Raw genomic sequence first — 22,396 nt, forward strand, 5'->3', positions numbered from 1 at the left:
TTCACTCTGCTACCCACAATCTAAGTGGCCGCTCTGGTGCTGGTTCCCGAGTGGGTGGGCTTGTGCACACCCTAGGCCCCTGTGGGTCTTCCAACGACCTCTCCTGTGAGGCTGTGAGTCTCTCCAGCTGCCGCCCAACCCCCAGGGGCGTTTTCAATCAGAGGTTTGAGGCTTTATTTCCCCCCCACGCTGGAGACCTGGGTTGCGAGGTCTGCTTCGATCCCCACCGTTTGTCTGGTTTATCTGTGCGCGAGGGTGGGGCTGCAGGGTCTGCTAGTGGTCAGACTGCCTGCCCCTTTCGTCCCACACTCCGCCAGTCTCGGTCCCGCCATGGCAACGCGAGTCCTCTCTGCCCCGGCTGCCCGTCTCCGCCCCTCCTACCGGTCTGGATGAATGTTTATTTTGTATTTCCTTGGTGTCAGACTTCCTTGCCGTTCGATTTTCTGTCAGTTCTGGTTGTGCGAGGAGGCGCAGCGTGTCTACCTACGCCGCCATCTTGGTTCTCCTCCAGAGGCTCATCCTTAACAAGCATTTCCATAGGAACGTTACCGTAAAAGTCACATGTGCTTATTGTACAAGTCCAAACCATCAAAAAGGACAGGAAGGAAAATAGGGACCGGGCTGTTTCCCCTCCCACAGCTTGCCCCTGAACACCTGTCCCTGTAAGCTCCTTCTGAGGGACACAAGGACATCCTCACACCACACTCACTTGTGTTGGGGAAGTCACAGGGTGCCCGAGATGCTCCAGTGGGAGTCACACTGCACATGAAGTTGTCCCACAAACTGTCAACTGTGAAAGCTCTGAGGAGTTATTACTGCCCCCTCCCCTCTCCCCAAAAAGGAAACACTCACATTTTTGAAAGGACCTCAGGAAAGTGACAGAGCTATCTTAGTGGCACAGAACGCTTGTAAGGAGGGTAGTGAGGGTGAGGAGTGCTCAGTATGGAGGGTGGGGTGGGCCCCATATGTTCAGATCACATCTGCCAGCCAGCCAGCCAGTGCAGGGGGCTCCCAGGGCCCCGCACACCGTCCGGAACAAGTCCTTGGTCTGTGACAGTGAACTTCTGTCAGCAAAGCAGCCGAGCAGCCACTGTTCTCCCTGGGCTTTGGGAATTATATGGGTTCCTCTCCACCTGCAGGGAAGAAGGAGGAAGGTGACCCTGACTTGCTCCTGGTCCCCGCCCCCCCGAACCCAGGTGGTGGCTCCCAGGAGTGCCCTCACCACACCCTCTGCCTGGTTCCAGGCCTGCTGGCGAGAGCGGGGGCCAAGGCCAGGGAAATCCCCTGCCCCAGTGTCCTGCCTCTTCCTTGGGTTCTATGGCACCTCAGCCACAATTGGGAGCACCTGGGCCTCCTCTCCCCAGCCTGCCACCCCACAGTCACCTGGGGGCTCCTCTCCCCAGCCCGCCACCCCACAGTCACCTGGGGCTTGTTCATAAGGTTCCGTGTTCCTGCCTGTGGGAAAGAACACAAAACAAGAGATTAGGTGAGTGGTGGGTAGAGGTGGGGGCCTGGGCCTCCACCTCCCCTCTTCTCCCCCTCTGGGCCCTTTGCACAGTCAGGCCCAGCAGTCTCCCCTGATGGTGGGATCCTTAGGGCCCCAGGGTGGGGCAGGGCTGCGGGGTGGGGGGAAGGGCCTCAGCAGTAGCTGCTGCTCCCCGAACAGATGTAGCTGCAGGGATGGGAGCAGAACCTTCCTCCCTGTGGGCTGGACCAGCGGGACGGCCACCTGCTTTGTTCCCATCTCACCTACCTTGAAGGTATCTCCTGGTCAAGATCACAACTACCACGGCCAGCAAGAAGAGGGCACAGGTAACCATGGCAATGAGTCCTTGACTAGAGGGCGGTTCTAAGGAAGGCAGAGAAAAGGGGGCACCGCCCCAGACCATGGGACTATCTCCGAGGGCCCTGGGACCTTCCCTGCCCCCATTGCCCCCTCCTAGCCAAGCCCAGCGCCTTACCCCAAGCCACGGTGAGCACGTGGTTCAGGCCAGAGTGCTGCACACGGCAGGTGTACGCAGCCTCCTGCCCGGCTGGCACCTGTACAGCGGCCCACGTCTGGTAGGTGCCGTCCCCGCTAGGGCGGGTCTCCACATACTCAGTCTCCAGGGCCAACTCCTGCTCACCCAGCCACCAGCTCAGTGAGATATCCTGCGGGTAGAAGCCCAGGGCCCAGCACCTCAGTGTGGCACTCCTGTCCTGGGTTGTGTGCCTTGTCACGTGCACTGTGGGTGGCTCTGCAGAGAGAGGTGGAGGGAGGAAGGCTGGTGAGTGGCTGCTCTGCCTGACCCCCTGCTTGATCCAGGCTCCTCCAGCACCTTCAGTGGTGGAGGACAGGGAGCAGATGGGGACTGGTCTCTCTCCGGGGGAGGCACTCAACCAACATTGGAGGTAGGGATGACCATTGCCAACCGCTCCCAAGGGGCCTTGTCTTGAGAATTCCCATGGCGGTGATATAACTTCCTGCCCACCTCCAAGGGAGTCCGAGGTGGGGCTGTTGGGTTCCATACTGACACCCCCCTTTCTTCCCACAGACACCCTAGGGTTTTTTTTTTTTAGAGACTTTACAAATTTGCTGTGACCTCCTGCGCACAGCAGGGCCTGATGGGAGGCTGTTAAATGAAGTCAGGAATGCTGCCCCTTGCCACCCCTGCCCCCCTTAGAACAAGCACAGCTGTGAGCATGTGCTCTGGAGCTGGACAGCTGGGTTTGAAGCCAGCCCAACCCCTGTCCACAGCCTCTGTCTCCCGGGGCCTGACGGAGCTCCATCACTCCTTCCTCTCAGAGTTGTTCTATAGGACACTTGAGGTGTGACTGTTCGTTTTGTGTGTCACCTCGACTGGGCCATGGGGGGTCCCAGCATTTGGACGGTTCCTCGGGGAGGTGAGGGTGCATCGGGGCGAGTCTGTGGACTCAGGAAAGCAGCTGGAGATCTGAACAGGACAGAGAGGCTAATGGGAGGGAACGCCTCCTGCCCGATTTCTTGAGCTGGGACACAGGTCTCTTCCTGGGTCACCAGCCTGACAACACCTGGACTGGAACTGCGCCATCGGCTCCCCCAAGTCTCCAGCTTCTTGACTGCAGACCTGGGAACTCCAAGCCTCCGTAATCACGTGAGCCAATTCCTTACATCACATCTCTTTCTCCCTTTATACCTACAATACAAATCCTGTTGCTTCTGTTTCTTTGGATAACCCGAGCAATGGACCAGGTGAAGGAGGTAGGAGAACCCCTAGTGCTGAATGAGAGTTTAACAGTATGGTGCTGTAGAGAGGCATGGGCCATTATTACCCTCCTCGTTGAACTGGGGAAGAAGCTGATGCACAGAGAGGGCAAGTAACTTGCCCAAGGTCACACAGCCAGCAAGTCCTGGAGCCAGGATGTGGATCCATCTGGAGGCTGAGCTCAAGTACCTGGGCTCTGAACCACCGTGCTCTGCTCTCATACCCACCCACATCTTCTCCTCATGACACTGTTCGTCCTGACCTCCTCTGAGGAGGATCCTCTCCATTCCCTCAGCTCATGCACGCCCCACTGCTCGGTCAGCAGACATCCACGGTGTGCCGTGTGCCCTGACCCACCCCGCCCCTGGCAGCCTGCGGCCTCTTCCCTCATACCCCAGGCACCCACCTTTCTCAGTGTCCATCCCAGCCTTTACATCTCCAGCCCTGGCCAGGGACAGGAGAAGCTTAAGATGCACCCAGGTCTGGGGAGCATGTTTACGAGCCTTGTATGGAAGGAGGGGGATGAAGGGCCTCAGCTTCCCCAGAAGTCCCCAGTGGTCTGGGAGTGGTGAAGGATGCTCTCCCCTGAGGCCTGGAGTCATTTCCCAAGGAGCAGAACCACAGGATGGGAAACCCCCAAAGGACTTTATGAGCCCCCAAGTTTAACCCACTGGCTCTCCAGACAAAGAAAATGAGCCTGAGCCCCGGCCGGTGTGGCTCAGTTGGTTGGCACGTCGGGTTCGGTCCCTGGTCGGGGTGTGTATGGGAGACAGCGATCGATGTCTCTCTCCCCCTCCCTCCCTCCATTCCCCTCTGTCTGGAATCAATAAGCATGTCCTTGGGTGAAGGTTAAAAAAAGGAAAAATATAAATGAGGCTGAGTTGGGGGGCTATTCCCCAAGACCACACTCGGACAGGGGATTCTAGAACACCTCGCCCACCTCACCTGGAGGGAGGGCCTGAGGTCCAGGCTCTCTTCCTACCCTGGTGATTGGCCGTCTTCCGAGGCCTCAGCTGGCTTACCTAAGCCAGGGTGACACGGCCTACCCCACCCCAGGCTTCTCTGTCAAATGGGACAGCTGTGGAGAATGGGAGCATGGGGCCACCCTCTGCATCACCACACGCTGGGCCTTACCTCTCCGGGTGAGGATCTGGCTTCCCAGCTCCAGATACCTGTGCAGAGAGGTGAGGCAGAGGCTTTCCAGGTAGGCCTTGTCATACTCAGCGTAGCAGCGCTCCGAATCCCACAAGCGCTTGGTCTGCATGGCCACAGGCTCAGCTGACACCCAGCTCAGAGTCTCTGAGTCCAGGGACAGGTGGTCCTGCCCATCAAAGCCGAAATGCCAGAAGTTGCTGGAGAGGCTGTCCTCCTGGATATCACAGCCGAACATGCGCTGGGCGCTGTGTATGCCTGTGTGCAGGACAAGCGGGCCGAGGTGAACGGGGGGCTACAGGGCCCAGGAGCCCACCACCCACAGGGGCCTCCAAAGTGTGGGGGGCAGAGTGTCAGCATTTTAAAAAATGCTCCCGAGGTAATTTTTATGAGCAGCCAGGGCCGAGAAGCTGCCTGGGCCTCTCCTGTGGGAAGAATACTTGAGTTCATGATCAGACACACCAGTACTTTCTATGCTAGTGAGGAGAAAACTTGGTGACTGATAGGTGTAAGATGCCCTCAACGGTAACCCAGTTTCAGAAGTGCACACCTGGCAGTTAACAGTGATCCCAGGGGCCCTGGGCTGAGGCACAGCCCTTCCCAGTCTTGGTCCTTTACATCTAGTTGTTCTGGAGCCTTTGGGGCTCCGAGGCTTTTAGTCATTTGGGAGTCTGGGCGCAGCCAGAGGGCTCAGTATGAAGAAGCTGCCTCTACAGGGTGCCAACACAGCCCCACAGTGGGTGTGAGCTCTGGTTGCTGAGCGACGAGGCTGAGGCTGAGAGAAATGCTCCCGTCCCTTGCTAATGTTGGGCAGAACAGGGGTCCTTATCTGGGTTCTGTCCTACCCTGTGTTGTCTGCCTAGTTCAAGTCTATCTGGCCTCCCTCCCTTACTTGGCACAGAATATGACCAGGGGTAGGTGTGATTTGAGACATTTGGGAAGGGTGAGGAGTAAGGCTGGGAAAGGTCTGGAACCTGGTGAGCCAATGGGGGAGACATTGTGTGCTCCCAGTTCCTGTGGATGCTTCCTGCACTGGCTTGTGGGCCAGCTGCTGAGGTCACAGCTGATGCTGAAGGCCCTTGTGGCCCCTGCCTGGCTGTGGAGGAGGAGACTGGGAAGAGCCATGCCTCAGGAGCGTGCCTGCACCCTCTGGCAGGCTGGATGGCTGGACTGAGCGACCACTGTTCCCTAATGGAAGGAAGGGAGTGGGGGCCCGCCTGACGCACCTCCACTCTGGTTGTAGTAGCTCATCACGGTCCACAAGTTCACCTGCTGCACCTCTGCCCAGGCCCTGTGCTTCTGGGTCTCTGTCTCCCAGTACTGGGTGTCCAAGGACGCCATCCACGGGGCCTGGGGCTCGGCCCTGCCCACACGACTGTCGTACCGTAAGAAGGGCTGGTCATCCACGTAGCCTACAGCCAGAAACCGGGGGAGGCCAGGGCCTGGCTCTGACAGGGTGAGGTAGTGGTAGTGGAGGGAATGCGTCCCTGTGGAAACACAGACCGTCTGAGGCTCACACGCACCGCCAGGCTCAGCACTGGGGGTCGGGGTGAAAACCCACCCAGAGTTTTCACTATCGTGAGCAAGAGCAGGAGCAAGAACTAGCAATTTCAGTTACAAAAGTAGGGCATCTAAATGGTTCAAATATCAGCCACTCAAACGTTGAAGCCAAAGTTCATGCGCTCAGGGTTGTGACTTTACTCCCAGTGTCTCGGCTCCTCACTCAGGGCCTACTTACTCATACTGTACACTCCTCGCTGGTAAGCTAGTAAGTGTGGTCATCTGGTTTCCCATCCCGCAACTTAAGAGGTGTGAGTTTTAAAAAAGTTTGTTTGGAAGCTTAATTTATGTGGATTGTTCACTCCCCAGAGAAGCCTATAAAGGTTGGCCAGCACTCTTTGCTTGACCCAGGACTGCTTGGCCCCTGGACTCCGCTGCGGGTTGATGTCTTTAAGTGCAAACACTGCCACAGGCTACTCTCCACTGAGTCCCCAACGTACCCACTGATCCATCCCACTCCGTGCTGGAGAAGACATCCATTCGGCAGCCAGTCCCAGCTCAAGCTATTAAAGCAAATGCTGTACCTTTAGAACCTCAGCCTACTTTTCTCAGGGATAGCCACGGCTCACTCCCTTAACCAACCTCTAAAGTTTTTGCTCAAATGCCACCTGATTCTTAGCCAGGCCTTCCTAGCCCACCCATGGAAATATTTACACCCCTCTCGTCCCCGTACCCCACTCCCCCCGCCTCCATGCTTGGGTCTCTGAGTTGTTCTCCAGAGCATTACCACCTTCTGGAGAATCTTTGCTCTCTACTTGTTTCTCTTACTGATAGTCTCCAAGAGCAGGGATCCCTGTAAGGATTGTGCTATTGTTTTCCCAGTGCCTAGAACAGCTTTCTGCACACAGTAGGTGTGGGTGTTTGAATACGCAAATGGGAAAGCTCAGTCAAACCCATCACAGAGCTGCCAGCCCCAGTTCTGCTAGTCTCTGCCCAGCACCCCCCGCCCCCGGCCCCCTGAGGTTCCCTGACCACAGCATGGCCTCCTCTCTCCTCTGGGCCAGTTTCTCTCTTCCCTCCAGGAAGCACCCCCAATCCTGCTTGGAGATCCTTCAGAGGGGTCTCTGTGTACCCTGAGAGTGATGTGGGCTTCGTGAGGGGGGGGGCAGCACATCTGACTGTCACCGCTGTTTCCACAGGCCTGAGGGAACATCATATGTTTGTTGAAATGGACAAAAAAGAGCCTGAATGGCAGTGAAAATAGTCACAGCTGCCATTTGGAAGTTACCACTGTGTGCCCTGCCTTGGGCTAGCTGCTTGTCAGCAAATCGCCGTCTCAGTTACCCTGAGGGTAACCCCAGGGCGTTGGTGTGATCGGTCCCATTTGGCAGATGAGGTAACTGAGGCCCAGGGGAGGTCCAGTGTAGCCCCCAGAGGCAAATGCACTAGGAAGAAGGGAGCTGGGTTCTCCCTCACACCTGACACCTTCTCCTAAGCTGAGGAAAGGGGCACTGTCCTTTCCCGGCTGGAGAAGCTTCGTATGGAGGCGAGGGGTCAATGTTGAGTGTTGGAGTGAAAGGCTGACATCCAGGCCTGGGCTGGTGCAGGCCTCCTGGGAAATGGCTGGCTTCTCTCTCAGGTTTCCTTGCAAACCAGAGTCAAGATCAGTGGTGGAGCTCTTGGGCTGAGGGCTGAGAACGGGTACACAGGCCTTGGGGGGACAGAGGATGCAGCAGCTCCGCCTCCCTGGGCGTGGGGGAGGGCCAAGAGCCTGTGTCCTCGGGTGGCTGCGGGGTGTCTCAGGCCCTTGAGTTTCCTGTCCAGAAGCGGAGTGTGCTGGGCTGGGCACCGGCCCCTCAGATACTCCTGGAACGTGTGCACGTCACCCTCTGCGGTAACGGGGAGTCTGTGGATGTAACTGCAGGCTCTTGAGATGGGGACATTATCCTGGATTGCCTAGCAGGCCCTACATGTGTCCTCATGAAAGGGAGGCAGAGGGAGATTCCCTAGCTATCAGAGGACTAGGCAACACAGAAGATGGAGCACAGGAAAATCAGAAAGCACTACGAGCCAAGGAATGCAGCCCTAGACTTTGGAAAGGGAGGGAACTGGATTCCTCCTTCCAGCCCTGCAGGGAGCCGGTCCTACTCACACCATAGTTTCGGCCCAGTGAAGCCCATTTTGGAGCTGTGACCTCTAGAACTACAAGACAATAAATGTGTTTTGTCTTAAGCCACCAGGTTGTGGTCATCTGTTACAGCAGCTACAGGAAATGAATACACATGGTATTGTATTGAACTAAAGCCTGTTGCATCCTGTGAGTTTGGGAGCCAGTTCCCACCTGTGGGCCCTGAAGGTCATGGCTGCTGCCCTGAGACAGAGAGAAGAGGATGCACAGTCTGGAAGGAAGGCCATCCTTGGACAGTGGCAGTGAGTCCAGAGTCTCAGCCCCACCAAGACCGAGGCCCGACGGATGGGGAGTGTGGGGTGAAGGGATCCCGTGGGGTTCAGGGACCCCAGCGTTCCACCGTGGAAGCAAAGAGGGCGCAAAGGTGCTTACATGCTCTTCCCAGGTGTGGGAAGGTGACAAAGAGCAAGTAGTCCCAAGGTCAGGCTTGGCTGGAAAGGGAGCGACACCCACCGGTTGTCCTGCCAGGGCAGGTGCGCAATCTGCTCACTAGATGATGTGACTACAGAAGTTCCCCTTCTCCACTTTCTACGGGTTATCTGTGGTCAACCACGGTCCAAAAGTACTGAATGGAAAATTCCAGAAATGAACAACTTGTAAGTTTTAAATTGCACGCCATCTGAGTGGTGTGATGAAATCTCCGGCCCTCCCACTCCCCCTGCCCAGGATGTGAATCATCCCCTTTGTGTGGCGGAGCCACGACGTATAAACCCGCTGTCTGCCAGTCACTTAGTAGCCCTCTCGGCTCGCAGGTTGGCTGCAGGGCACCGCAGTTCTTGTGCTCAAGTGACTGCATAACGGCCCCAAAGCACGAGAGTAGCGATGCTGCGGATTCGGCTGTGCCCAAGAGAAGAAGCCTTACTGTGCTTCCTTTCAGTGAAAAGGTGAAAGTTCTCAACTTAAGGAAACAAAAAAATTGTGTGTTGAGGTTGCTAAGATCTATGGTAAGATCGAGTCTTTGGTCTGTGAGATTGCCTAATTTATAAATTAAACTTTATCGTAGATAGCGTGTATAGTAAAAACGTAGTGTCCGTAGCGTTCAGCACTGTCAGCGGCATGCGCATCCCCTGGGGATGGTGCCACGTGTCCCCCGTGGAAAGGGGGCACTACAGGATTTATGAATGCTATCTGCTTTCGTTACCAATTATTTTTGGTTAAAAATGAGGAATAGTCTACCAATGTATTATTTTTTTAATTTATAAAACCCTTGGGTACTGAACTCTGTCCCAAGTACTTACGAGAGTTTCGCTCAGTTCACCCTCGTGACACCTTCTCGGGCAGGTACTGTTGTACCTGTCCGTGACAGATGGGGAACCTGAGCCACAGAGAAGCGAAGTCACTTGCCAAGCTCACTACAACCAAAGCAGGGCCGGATGGCACACACCCACCCGGTAGTGAACACACTTCTGGGTGAGCCCTGCCCACCCTGGCAGCCCAGTGGGGACGTCCCCGCCGTCCCACTCGGTAAGGGCTTTGTGACCAGCTGCTGTGCATCTGGCCCTCGGCAAGGCCCTGGGGGTGCTGGCATAAGCAGAACAGCCCCCAGCGCCTGCTCTCAGCAAGCTTACGTAAATGCAGGGTAAGCAAGATAAATGAATACACTGTACAACAGGCTGGACAGAAGTAAGTGCTGAAGGGAAAACAATAAAGCAGGTATGTGAAATGTTAGGGGAGGGGTTTAAAATTTTAGATAGAATGGTCAGGAATTGCCTTCCTGTACAGGAAACTTTGAGGAAAGACCCGAAAAAGCAGGCATGGAAGTTTGGGGGAGAGCCTTGCAGCAGAGGGAAAGGTCCTGAGGTACAGGGGTGTTCAGGGCCTTCTGTGATAACACAGGGAAACCCAGTGGCGCCGTGACTCGCTGCGGCAGTAGGGACGAAGGGTGGGCCAAATGCTGGCTTCTCAGGCGTGTGCAGACGTGTCTGGAATGGCCTTCCCTACCTCGGAGCTCGGGTTCCTGGCTGTGACCTCTGCTCCGCTCCAGACGGCTGCACCCGTGGCCTGCCCTCGGCACTGCGTGCCCATCCCGGCAGTCAGGGGCCCGTTTTGAGGACAAGCTCACGATGGTGGCCCCTCACTCAGCAGACTGCCAGGTACTGCCTCGCATGCGCCCAGTGAGGAGCCTGCCTTTCTCTCCTGCCCTGAAAATCCCACTGCTGTCTGCTCCTTCTGCCAGATGGTCCTGGGGGGCCCATCCTGCTCTCTGGGGGCCTCACACATGGCCCACACCCCTCTTTTGCCTCAGGAAGACAGTCGGAGCTGTGACTAGACTCCCACGTGCTCACCAGGCCCAGGAGGGACCATCATGCCTTGGGCTCCAGCCCAGAATGTGGCAAAATTAGCTGTGGGAGCAACTGTCAGGCCGCCTCGCTGGCTCTGGTGCTCCCAGGTGCCACCTCTGCCTGGCTGTCGTCAGTGCCAGGCACTGTGGGGCCACAGCAGGGGGAAGTGAGGGACATATGGCAGCTGTGCGGGGGAGTTTGGTCCTGCTGCGACATGGCCGAAGGAAGTGGCCACATGCCCATTGCTGCCTCAGGGCCTGCCTGTGCCATTGGCCCCTTGCTGTCCCTTCCTGGTCACTAGGCCATGTGGCCAGCCCCTCAATGGGCAGTCCTGCACCCCTGAAGCAGTCTCCATCTCCCTCTGACTGTGGTGGGGAGAGAGGTGCCTGGTCCCTTCCCTCCCTCCAGCCCAGGAGACTGATTCTGCCTCTGTCCCACCTCCCCACAATGCGCGTGGCACTGCTGCTCTCCAGCTGTGTGGCCTTGAGGGAGGCAAGCCTTCCTCCACTGTCAGTGGGAGTCTCACAGCACTGGAACATTCTGAGGTCGTCAACGTGAGGCACAAGTACAGGAGGCCCCCAGACATCACCTTCCCAGTCTCTCCATCCTGTTTGGAGGGGAGAGATGGGCCTGGGAAGGAAGGAGGTGGGTGGGGAAAGCTGCCTGAGTGAGGAGCCAGCCCTCTGGAGACCAGATCCCAGCCCCCCTAGGCATCCTCGGGAGGCTCTGGCCTCTGTGTCCCCCAACCTGGCACAGTCCATGTTCCCTGAGCCAGTCCACCAGACTCCCAGACTGCAGACACGCCCTCCTGCAAGCTGGGGCTCCTGGCCTCTGCCATCCTGTCCGTCTAGCAGGCGGGCAGGGCCTTACCTCCAGGCCATGACTTGTTTTCTGGCTTCAGGTTGGCCAGTTCTGCCATCACCACCTTTGCTAAGGAAGCTGGGCGATCGGCTACCACAGGCAGTGCCCAGGGGCTCTCTGCAAGGGGGAAATGGAAAAGGGAAGTATGAATCTCCAGGCACAAATATCCTACACACCCTCGTGTCTGCTGGGAGAGAGGACATGGAATGGCAATGAGAGGCATGTTGGAAGTAAAGAGGGACCTGGGGGCCTGGCCTCAGGAGTCACCAGAAACTTCCCCAGCGTGCAGGCGCAAACTCAACAAGGGGAGTGCTGGGCCTCAGTGCCAGGTGTGCTTCCTCAACTTTTTAAGTATTGATGCATGGTGGGGTTTTTTTTTTTTAATTTGTTTTCTATTTTTTTATTGTTCAGATGCATGAAGTTTTTACTGGCGTTTCCTGTAAGGTGGGTCCTGACTGTTACCACTTAGAGGGGAGGGAAGTCAAGGCTGGGCTGCCCCTCTTCTGCCCCAGTTATCTATCACCCAGCAGCTCGGACAACCTTGGATTGAGTTATTCTGCAGAGAGGGGCACTGGACACTGGCAGGTGCTGAAAGCTCCCAGGTGCCGCTCATGTGCTGCCAGGTGGGAGCAGCACTTCCTGGCCCGCATGCGCGCCCAGTCAGTGCTGCCAGCCCTGACCTCTCCCCTTGCAGTACCACTCATCCGAAAAACATTGAGCACCTACCACTCACCAGGCACAGAGCCAGCGAGGGGTGGCGGTGTGGGGACAGAGATGACGTGAGGCAGACACGGCCCCAAGGGAGGTCAGTTCTGGCAGGGAGGGAGACAATTAAACAAACAACTGGCTCCAGTAGGAGCTAATGAGTGTGGGGTGCAGGAGGTACCAGGTGCTGGTAATACCATGGGGACAGGAGGGTGCTGGGTCAGGGGTCTTGTAGGCTGAGGCCCAGAGGAAACCTCACCAGCTGTGAGTTTCCAGGCAGTGGAGTAGTTGAGGAGGGAAGAACATTCTAGGTTAAGGAGTCTTCAGGCGTTACCCCCTGGACCAGCTGCATCAGCATCACCTGGGAACTTACATTCTCAGGCCCCTGCCCTAGTGAGTTCGAAACTCGGGAGGTGGGGCCCAGCTTTCTACTGTCCACAAGCCTTCTGGGTGACTCTTAGGTGACTCTAAAGCTTGAAAACCACTGCTCTTGGCAAAAAGAACTAGCAAAGCAGGAATGCCCAGAGTGAAATTCAGGAAATCTAGGAAAACTAAGGTCAAGGGCAGACTGAAAAATTTCAAGAAATGAGTCTGGGGAGGAAAGAAAGGGCTATATGACCTCTTCACACCTCAGTTTCTCCATCATAAAGTGGGGGACGATTGGACTGTTGTAGGGTTTAAAAGTTAATATTGCAACATTATAACTAAGTTATATTGCAAGGCCAGAATCGTGTCTGAGCTGAGGGGCTGCTGTTCAAAGCATCTGTCAAATTAGTCCACAGGCAAGGCCACGTCGGTGCAGGTCCCAAGGACTGGAGTTCATGGGCAAGGTCTGGGCCAGAGAAAGGACACAGCTGTGGTCAGCATGGAGGGGACCCTGAGTCCATAAGCCTGCCATGGAAGGAAGGGTGGGGGAAGCACAATGAGAAGGGCCAGCTTAAGCACCTGAAGAGGATCAGGGAAGGGTAGAGGGAGACCACGGGAAGTCTCAGGGGTCCCAGCCCGTCAAGCCCCTAGGAGCATGGCTCTCAGCGCGGCACTCTGGCCTCTGAGGTCCCTCCCTGAGCCCGCCCTTCGCACTGCTCCCACCTCAGTGCCAGCAGCACACCCAGCTTGCTCCTCGGGCAGATGCCCGAGAGCCCCCCCATCCTGCTCTCACCCCACAGCCCCTAACTCCAGCCTTGCCTTAGTAGCCAGCTTTGTAATTGCCCATCTTAATTATTCTGTCTCTAGTTGTCTTGGTCCCCAGGGCCACTGATTAATTCTACCTTTTTGCCTCTGTCATCTGGTCAGGACGCTCTGCCTTGGCTCTTGCCCTGAGGCAACATGGGCTCCAGAGCCAGCCTCCTGGGGTCCAAATCCTAACCAGCCAGTGGGACTTTGTGTGACCTTAGGTAGCCAGACAATCTCTGAGCCTGTTTCCCTGTGTTTACCATGGGGATATACTGAATCAGTGTAATGTGCTATGAGGCACAGCTGCCTGTTGCAGCACTCACAAATCTGCCCTGAAAGCCTCTTCCTTACTCCTCAGTACCTGAAGGGAAGGCGGGCATCCCGGAACATTGTGAAGGGGCCTGCCAGGAACATCTGGCTTTGTCCCTCCACGTGCCATCTCCCTCCTACAGTTTGGCACACAACTGGGGTTACCCCATCCACTCCTTCCTGCCTCCTTGGCTTAGGGTCCCATCCCCCTGGGCCAGCCCTGACCCTTTCCCCCCACCAGGCTACAGAGCCTGTGTGATACACCCTTGACTGAACCATCCCTGCCCCGCACAACAGAAACGTCCCGTGTGCCCCACAGTGCACCAGGGAGGGGCTGTAAGAGGGGCATGGGTTCTTACTCTGGGGTCCATGCATCCCCCCAGGCTGTGTGAACCTGAAAACTCGAGTTCCAGATCCTCAACTTGGAGGGAAAAAAAGAACCTCTTTATTTTCAGAGACTTCTAGCAGACTTTTAGCCTCTCCGCTCATGATGATTGAAGGCACAATGTACAGCAGTTAGCAGAACCGGTGCTTTGGTCCCATACAAGCCACAGGTGTTTCTGAATCCCAGGACAGCTGTTGCAGACACCTGGGGACACGCTTTCCCCTCCTCACTACTTCCATACAATGGGAGTTGTTAGCCCTGTTGCTATGCATAATTAAATGTAACTTAGAAGCACATATATTACATATCACAAATTTATATTTCTAGGTAAAATTTTTGATAGCTTTCTTGAAACGTAATTGGATTTCTTTGTATTCCTATGTATTTCATTTTATGTATTGATAACGTTCTGAGACGGCAGGTAAGGCACGAAAGGTTTAAGAACTCCCACTCCACGTTCCAGTGCTGCCACCTCGTATCGCCTCTGGGCCATATTTTAAATCTGTAGATTGTAAATTGAGGATGTTCTGAGAAGCGGAAATGGCTTCTTGTAAGTGAAGCTCTTAAGACCCGCTGGCAGAAAGGACCCCAGCTATTGTTACTGCTACAGTAGTGCGCACTTCCCGGCGAAGAAGCACCGTGCAGGCCGCAGTGGGCGGTGGCCTTTCGGAGGGGCGGGAATCCAGGATGAGGTCAGGCCAGGCCAGCTCTGCAAGCAAAACTGAAACTGGGAAAGAACGGAAATTCCACGGGAGCCCCCGGGAAACCCGAGAGAGCCTCACCGAGGAGGGGCCAGGGAGAGCCACCGCGAAGGGCCGGAGCCCGGCCGAGCTGGAGGACCGGACGTGTCGGCCGCCCTCAGATCCCTGTCTTCAAGGAGCTTGACCGGATCCTTCCTGGAGCACCCGGCCCCGGACGCCCAGTGCGCGCACGAGTGGCGTCCTCCCCCGCGCGGTCCCCACCTGCTGGCCTCTCACCCCGATCTGGGGGCTGCACGGGGACGTGGCAAACAGAAGCCCTGCCTAGCCCAGGGCTCAGCGTCCCCCACGGATTCTGCTCTCCAAATCACCACGCCCCCCAAGCCCGGAGGTGGCCTCCGCAGTCTCAGCCACTCTCTCCAGCGCTTTCCTCCACCCCCACCCTCACTCGGGTCGCGCGAGATCGCGACTGCGCCCCACGACTTCCGCCCCTCCGCCACCAGTCACCTGTCGCGCTCTCCCCCGCCAGTTCCAACAGCAGCAGCAGGAGCAGCAGCGACGGGCACGCCGGGCTCCGCGGGGCCCCGGGCGCCAGACTGGCGCGCTGCCTCCGGGCGCTGGTCCCAGCGGAGACCGTCTTCATCTGTGTGGCCGGTGACCTTGAGTCAAAGCTCCCAAACCGGGTCCCGGGCGACGGAAAGCTCTGTGTCTCTGGTGCTGCTCAGCGGCTTCCTGGCCCCGCCCCCGGCCCGGCCCCGCCCCGGCCCGGCCCCGCCCCGCCCCCGGCCCCGCCCCGCCCGTGTTCTCTCCACCCCCGCAGTCCAGCTGGGCTCCTGCGGATCCTCAAGGAGAGGATGGTCCTCGGAATGAGAAAAACAGGACAAATACGAAAGAAAACCGGTCGTGTTGATAATTATGAAATACAGCTTATGTGCTTCTTCACTGCCTCACTACCCGGCGGCGGAGCCAAACAACGTCACTGTGTTTGGGGAAGGGGAAGTAGGGCAGCTGTCGGGCCAAGGCACTGTCCTGCTAATCCAACTGTGCTTTGCTACCTCCGTTCGTTCGTCCCGGGAAGAACGTCTATATTACAGCTAGAGCTTAGTTATTTGTCCCATCCAGGGTCACAGTCCCCCTGAATTCTGACCCGGGGCCCTGTGTTCAGGACAGAAGATTTCAGCTGGGCAGTTTCTCCTGTTTTGAAACTTCATGGGAGGCCCTGTCCCAATTGCCTGAGGGTGTTCCAGGGACATTGGCCAAACTCTTCCCCTTCCCTGGCTCCACTATCCCTGATTTCCTGCTCAGACATCCACACGATTCTCCTACAGTGTTTCCCATGGGGAGGTGAAGGCTAAATCCTCCTGTGGGTGCATCTGAGACTCTCAGATCTCCACGTCCTTCCCAATGGTACAGCTTACCTTTCAGGGCAAAGGGCCCGGGTGCAGAATACTGGGCTGCTCCTAGCAGGGTGGGAGAGGCTCACCATCAAAGTCAAGTTGTTAAAATGAATTATAGCTCTCAGATCTCTGCCTCCAAAGACTAAAGACAAGTAAAGACACCTCAGGACTTCCACAGGCTTCTGCAACATATGTCAGATTTTGTAGAAAGAGCCCAGGAAACCCAGACTCTCAGGGGACCTGATGTGATTGTCAAAACCACTTGCTGAAGAAAGAAAGGGCCACTCTGAAGCAGAGATGGAAAGCTGCATTTATTATGTGTTAAGCACCAGAGAGCTTGCAAGATAGTCTCTCTGAGCCAAGCTGGTGACCTGACAAAGGGTTTTGGGAAGCACAGTCCTCAGGGACTAGGGACTATTTTCAGAGATGAAAGTGTTTGCATTCAGCTTGAGGGCGGTGGCAGATGCGCAGGGCATGGTGAAGGGCTGACTTTCAGAACTGTGGCCCCTGGAGTGAATTGTCACTGATCAATGACCACACTGGTTGAAAAGTTCCATGGTTTCTTGGTGTCATGTCTACATAGTGACAGGCCTTATGGGAGCTATTAATTCTCACCTTTTACAACCTCTGGCTAAGGTGTCACCTGCCAATAACAGGCTCCCTGGCTAAGGTCTTCACTACTCTGGCCTGAGACCTTCAAGGAGAAGGAAGCATGGAAGATGGCAAACAGCACATGTTGGTTCTAAGTGGTTGATGTCAGCTGGCTCCAGGGAGCACGGCACCCTCCTGGGTGGGAGTGCTGGCTGCTACTGCCCATGAGCAGCAGGGAACGACAGTGCTCTGGGCTGGAGCCCGTGCCCTCTCTCCCAACCTACACGTCCCAGGGTCTGCGTAGCACACCTGAGAAGGATGAGGCAGGAAAAGAAATACTAAAGGTTGTCCAGGTCCACAGCCAGGAGGGACACTCAGGGTGGGTGGGGTGGAAAGAGAGAGAGGAGTGTAAGTGGACAAGAGCTCCTGGCCAGGGAGGATTTGAAGCTATAGTGACCATGGTCCTGGCAAGCTCATGCTGAGAAAGCTGCTTTATGGCAGCAAACCCATCCCCAGATAGCAAACCCAGCCCCAGATGGCTGGGACCTGGCAACCCTGGTGGGACAGACAGCCTTTCAAAGCTCCAAGGCCTCTTAGAAAGGCCAGCTCCCTGTTGAAAGGCAAGTCTGAGGTCAGTGCTCCCTGGCTGGAGAAAGGTCATGTTCTCCCCACCTCCACCCTTGGTGCTGCGTCTCCACACTCACGTCTGTAGCCGGGCACTTCTCTCTGGCCCTGCAGAGAGGGCAGCAGGAGATGGAGGCACAGAGACTCGGCCAGGAGGCACTAATCGCTCCTCTTTCATTTCTGATTTTGTTTATTTGGGTCCTCTCCTCCTTTCCCTTGATGAGTCTGCTTAAAGGCTTGTCAATTTTGTTTATCTCTTCAAAGAACGAGCTCCTGGATTTTTTGATCCTTAGAATTGTTCTTTTAGTCTCTAGGTCATTTAATTCTGCTGTGATCTTGGTTATTTCCTTCCTTCTACCTGCTCTGGGCCATGTTTGTTGTTGTTCCTCCAGTCTTGTAGATGTAAGGTTAGATTGTTTATTTGAAATGTTTCTATCTTTTTTAGGTAGGCCTGCGTTGCTATTAACTTCCTTCTCAGGACTGCCTTTGCTGTGTCCCGTAAGTTTTGTACTGTTGTGAATTCATTTTCATTTGTTTCCAGAGACTTTTTTGATTTCTTCCTTGATATTGTCTTTAACCCCACTCATTGTTTAGTAACATGTTATTCAGTTTCCATGAATTTGGCTGTTTTTGAGTTTTCTTCCTTCACATTGGCTTCTAGTTTCACTCCATTGTGATCCAAGAAATTGCTTGATATGATTTCAATTATCTTGAGTATGTTGAGGTTTGTTTTGTTGGTAGGTCTGTCACTCTCAAAGACAGACCTATCCTGAGATCTGTCTTTGGGAATGTTCCGTGTGCCTTTGAAAGGAATGTATATTTTTCTTCTTTGGGGCGAAACAGTCTGTGTCTATCAGTTAAGCCCATTTGATCTAGCATGTCATTCAGTGCCACAATGTCCTTGTTGATTCTTTGTTTGGAAGATCTGTCCATTGGTGGGATGGCAGTGGGATGTTAAAATCCTCCAGTGTAAATGTGTTACTGTCTGTATCTTTCTTGAAGTCTTCCATGATTTTCCTTATACATTTGGGTGCTCCGATGTTGGGTGCATATATGTTTACAATGTTTATGTCTTCTTGACATTTCTTCCCTTCAGTATTATTAAGTGACCTCTTCTGTCTCTTTTTATGGCCTTTGTTTAGAAATCTATTTTGTCTGATCTAAGTGTTGCTATGCTGGCTTTTTTTTCCCCTGTCCCTTTGCTTGGAGTATTTTTTTCCAGTCCTTCACTTTCAGTCTGTGTAGGTCTTTTGTCCTGAGGTGGGTCTCTTGTAGGCAGCACGTGTGCGGGTCCTGTTTTCTTATCCACTCGGCAACCCTATGTCTTTTGATTGGAGTATTTAATCCACTTACATTTAAGGTTATTATTCATTTGTACTTATTCATTGCCATTTTACTTCCTTTGTACCAGTGTTCCTCTTTCTTTCAAGGTTTTCCTTCCTCTTCTTTTTTTTTTTTTAAAAAGATTTTATTTATTTATTGAGAGAGGAGAATGGAGGGAGAAAGACAGAGAAACCTCAATGTGTGGTTGCCTCTCACACGCCTCCTACTGGGAACCTGGCCTGCAACCCAGGCATGTGCCCTGACTGGGAATCAAATGAGCAACCCTTTGGTTCTCAGGCTGGCACTCAATCCACTGAGCCACACCAGCCAGGGCTCTTCCCCTTCTTAAAGCAGCCCCTTTAGCATCTCTTGCAGAGCTGGTTTGGTGGAGGTATATTCTTTTAGCCTTCTTTTATTTGGGAAGCTCCTTATTTGGTCTTCCATTTAAATTGAGAACCTTGCTGGATAGAGTAGTCTTGGTTGCAGGCCTTTGCTTTTCATTACTTGGAATATTTCTTGTCATTCTCTTCTGCTTGTAGTGTTTCTGTTGAGAAATTAGCTGCTAGCCTTATCGGGTCTCCCTTGTATGTTACTTCCTGTTTCTCCCTTGCTGCCTGTAAGATTCTCTCTTTGTCTTTAAATTTTGCCATTTTAATTATGATGTGGCTTGCAGTGGCCTCTTTGGTTCCTCTTGATTGGGACCCTCTGTGTTTCCTGGATTTGTGTGGTCTTTTCTCTCATCAAATTAGGGAAGTTTTCCATCATTACTTTCTCAAACAGGTCTTCTATTCCTTGCTCCTCTTCTTCTCCTCCTGCTAACCCTATTGTATGGATATTATTCTGCTTCATGTTGTCTTGCATTTCCCTTAACCCCTCTTCATTCCTTTCTAGTCTTTTTTCCTTTTCTTGCTCTTTTTGGGAGCTTTTTCTACTTGGTTCTCCAGCTTACTGATTCCATCCTTTGCTTCACTGAGCCTGCTTTTGATCCCTTCTACTATGTTCTTTAATTCAGAAATTGCTTTCTTCCTTTCCTCTTGTCCCTTGTTGATTGTTTCTAAGTCCTTTTTAATGTTGATATAGTTTGCAGTGAGTTCCTTGTAGTTTCCCTGTAGTTTTTGGTAATTCTCACTGAGCTCATTGAGCTTCCTTATAACCATTGTTTTGAACTCAGTATCTGATAGGTGACTTGCCTCTATTTCATTTAGCATTCTTTGTGAGGATTCCTCCTTTCCTTTTGATTGGGGGTTGTTTCTTTGTCTTCCCATTGTTTGCGGGACTCTTCTTGTTAGCTTCTGCTTCTTAAATTGGTCTGCTTTGACTCCCTGTCTTTGTGGTGAGAACTTCTGTGGTAGAAGACCTGTGGGACTCAGTGGTCCAGTCTCCTTGATCACCTGAATGTGATGCTCTTGGGATGCCCTTTATGCCTTTTATGATGGTTCTTGGATGTAATTGGGTTTTGATTGTTGTAGGGTCTCCCTTAGGTGGGTCCTTCCCTCCAGCTGGTTGACTGAGGGTCACTCCGCCCACCACGTGTTGTGTGTCATTGTGCAGGGGCTGCCAGAACAAAACCACAAAGCCCAGGAAACAAACCCACACCTGCAAATATAACTTGCCCCCCAACAATCCCACTGTCAACAGCAAATGAACCAGTGTAAGAAGGGTGGAATGAAATTAAGGCTATTGTAAGACAGGAGACAGACATGAGATGGCTGACTGAAAGAAAAATGATTTTGAGAGGGCAGAGCTAGGAGCACTAATAAGAGTTGGGAGTTGGAGTAATGGAAAGAGAGAAGAAAAAAATTTACCTCATGAATAAAAAAGGGAATGAAGAATGCGGAATGGAGTATGAGAAGGGAAGCATATAATATTAGGTTGAAACAGAAATCAAAATAATATAAAATAAAATAAACTGAGAGAGAGAAAGAAAAAGGAAGGAAAAATAGTAAATAATTGATAAAAATATAGGAGCCAAACTGGAGAGAAAGATCCACCACAGTACTATCAACAAGAAACAAACTAAAATTAATACAGGTAGTATAGGAATAAGAGGGAAAAAAAGAAGGAAGGCCTAAGAGATGTTTAGAGGAATGGAAAGTGATTTTGAAATAATGGAGGGAGAGGGAATACTAAGAGTGAGGAACAAAAACCAGGCTAAGAGAGAAAAATTAAAATATGGGATGTAAGGGAAAAGAAAAATGAAACAAAAATATAGGAGAATACAGAAAAATAAAATGGCAGGATGAAAGAGAAATATAAGAAAGACAAAAAAGAAAAGGAATACAGTAACTGAAATTAAGAATACATTGGAAGAAATTGGCAACAGGCTGATTATTACCAAAGAATGGGTCAGTGACCTAGAAGATAGAATAGTGGAAATCACCCAATTGGAACAGCAAAATGAAAAAAATAATAAAGAAATAAGGATAGTATAAGGAACTTCTGGGACAACATCAAGTGCTCTAACATTTGCCTTACAGGGATTCCAAAGGGAGAAGACAGAAAGGGGCAGAAAGTATATTTGAAGAAATAATGGCTGAAAACTTTCCAGGGGAAATCTGGGGGAAGAAAACAGATATTTAGGTCCAGGAAGCACAGATAATTCCAACAAGATGAACCAAAGAGGCTTTATACCAAGATATATTGTAATTAAAGTGGCAAAGGTTAAAGATAAAGAGTGATTCTTGAAGGCAGCAAGAAAGAAACAAATGATGTCCAAGGAAATCCCCACAAGATTGTCGGCTTGTTTCTCTGCAGCAACTTCACAGGCCAGAAGGGAGTGGCAGGAAATATTTAAAACGATGAAAGAAAGGAACCTACAACCTAAAATACCATATCTAGCAAGGTTATCATTCAGAACTTAAGGTGAGACAGTTTCTCAGACAATGAAAATTTAAAGTACTGTATCTTGCTGTGTATAACGTGCTCCCATGTAAAATGTGCATCCACATTGTTGGTCCAAACTTTCAGGAAGAAAATCCTCTGACTTAATTTTTTTCTTTTTTAAAAATATATTTTTTGATTATGCTATTACAGCTGTCCAATGTTTTTTCTCCCTTTATTCCCCTCCACCCTGCACACCGCCTCCCCCCAGCATTCCCTCACCTTAGTTCATGTCCATGGGTCGTACATATAAGTTCTTTGGCTTTTCTATTTCCTCTACTATTCTTAACCTCCCTCTGTCTATTTTGTACCTACCATTTATGCTTCTTATTCCCTGTGCCTTTTCCCCCATTCTTCCCCTCCCCCTCCCTGCTGATAACCCTCCATGTGATCTCCATTTCTGTGGTTCTGTTCCTGTTCTAGTTGTTTGCTTAGTTTGTTTTTGTTTTTTAGGTTCAGATGTTGATAGTTGTGAGTTTGTTGTCATTTTACTATTCATAGTTTTGATCTTCTTCTTCTTCTTAGATAAGTCCCTTTAACATTTCATTTAAGAAGGTGATGATGAACTCCTTTAACTTGACCTTGTCTGGGAAGCACTTTATCTGCTCTTCCATTCTAAATGATAGCTTTGCTGGATAGAGTAATCTTGGATGTAGGTCCTTGCCTTTCATGACTTCAAATACTTCTTTCCAGCCCCTTCTTGCTTGCAAGGTTTCTTTTGAGAAATCAGCTGATAGTATTATGGGGACTCCTTTGTAGTTAGCTGTCTCCTTTTCTTTTGCTGCTTTTATGATTCTCTCCTTCTTTTTAATGTTGGTTAATGTAATTATGATGTACCTTGATGTGTGCTTCCTTGGGTCCAAGTTCTTTGGGACTCTCTGAACTTCCTGGAAGTCTATTTCTTTTGCCAGATTGGGGAAGTTCTCCTTAATTAGTTGTTCAAATAAGTTTTCAATTTCTTGCTCTTCCTCTTCTGGCACCCCTATGATTAGGATGTTGAAACGTTTAAAGTTGTCCCCAAGGTTCCTAAGCCTCTCCTCATTTTTTTGAATTCTTGTTTCTTCATTCTGTTCTGGTTGAATGTTTATTTCTTCCTTCTGGTCC

The 22,396-nt window shown here is 52.4% G+C and overlaps 1 protein-coding gene across 2 annotated transcripts; it reads right to left on the reverse strand.

Moving 5' to 3' along the window:
* Positions 1 to 853: 853 nt before the first annotated feature.
* On the reverse strand, positions 854 to 15,217 carry LOC128779386 (BOLA class I histocompatibility antigen, alpha chain BL3-7-like). Of its 2 annotated transcripts, none has more exons than XM_053912705.1 (8): positions 14,985 to 15,217; positions 11,217 to 11,324; positions 5,603 to 5,863; positions 4,359 to 4,634; positions 1,962 to 2,237; positions 1,754 to 1,849; positions 1,423 to 1,455; positions 854 to 1,133 (listed from the first exon to the last, which is right to left on the reverse strand). In XM_053912705.1, the coding sequence occupies exons 1-8, from the start codon at positions 15,118 to 15,120 to the stop codon at positions 1,114 to 1,116; spliced, it is 1,206 nt and encodes a 401-aa protein (XP_053768680.1). In that variant the 5' UTR covers positions 15,121 to 15,217; the 3' UTR covers positions 854 to 1,113. The 2 variants fall into 2 exon arrangements, with proteins under 2 accessions (XP_053768680.1, XP_053768679.1); XM_053912704.1 differs by lacking the exon at positions 854 to 1,133 and adding an exon at positions 1,208 to 1,383.
* Between the last annotated feature and the right edge of the window lie 7,179 nt (positions 15,218 to 22,396).

This window comes from Desmodus rotundus, chromosome 10 (genome assembly GCF_022682495.2).
Source record: "Desmodus rotundus isolate HL8 chromosome 10, HLdesRot8A.1, whole genome shotgun sequence".
In the NCBI taxonomy this organism is placed as follows: domain Eukaryota; kingdom Metazoa; phylum Chordata; class Mammalia; order Chiroptera; family Phyllostomidae; genus Desmodus; species Desmodus rotundus.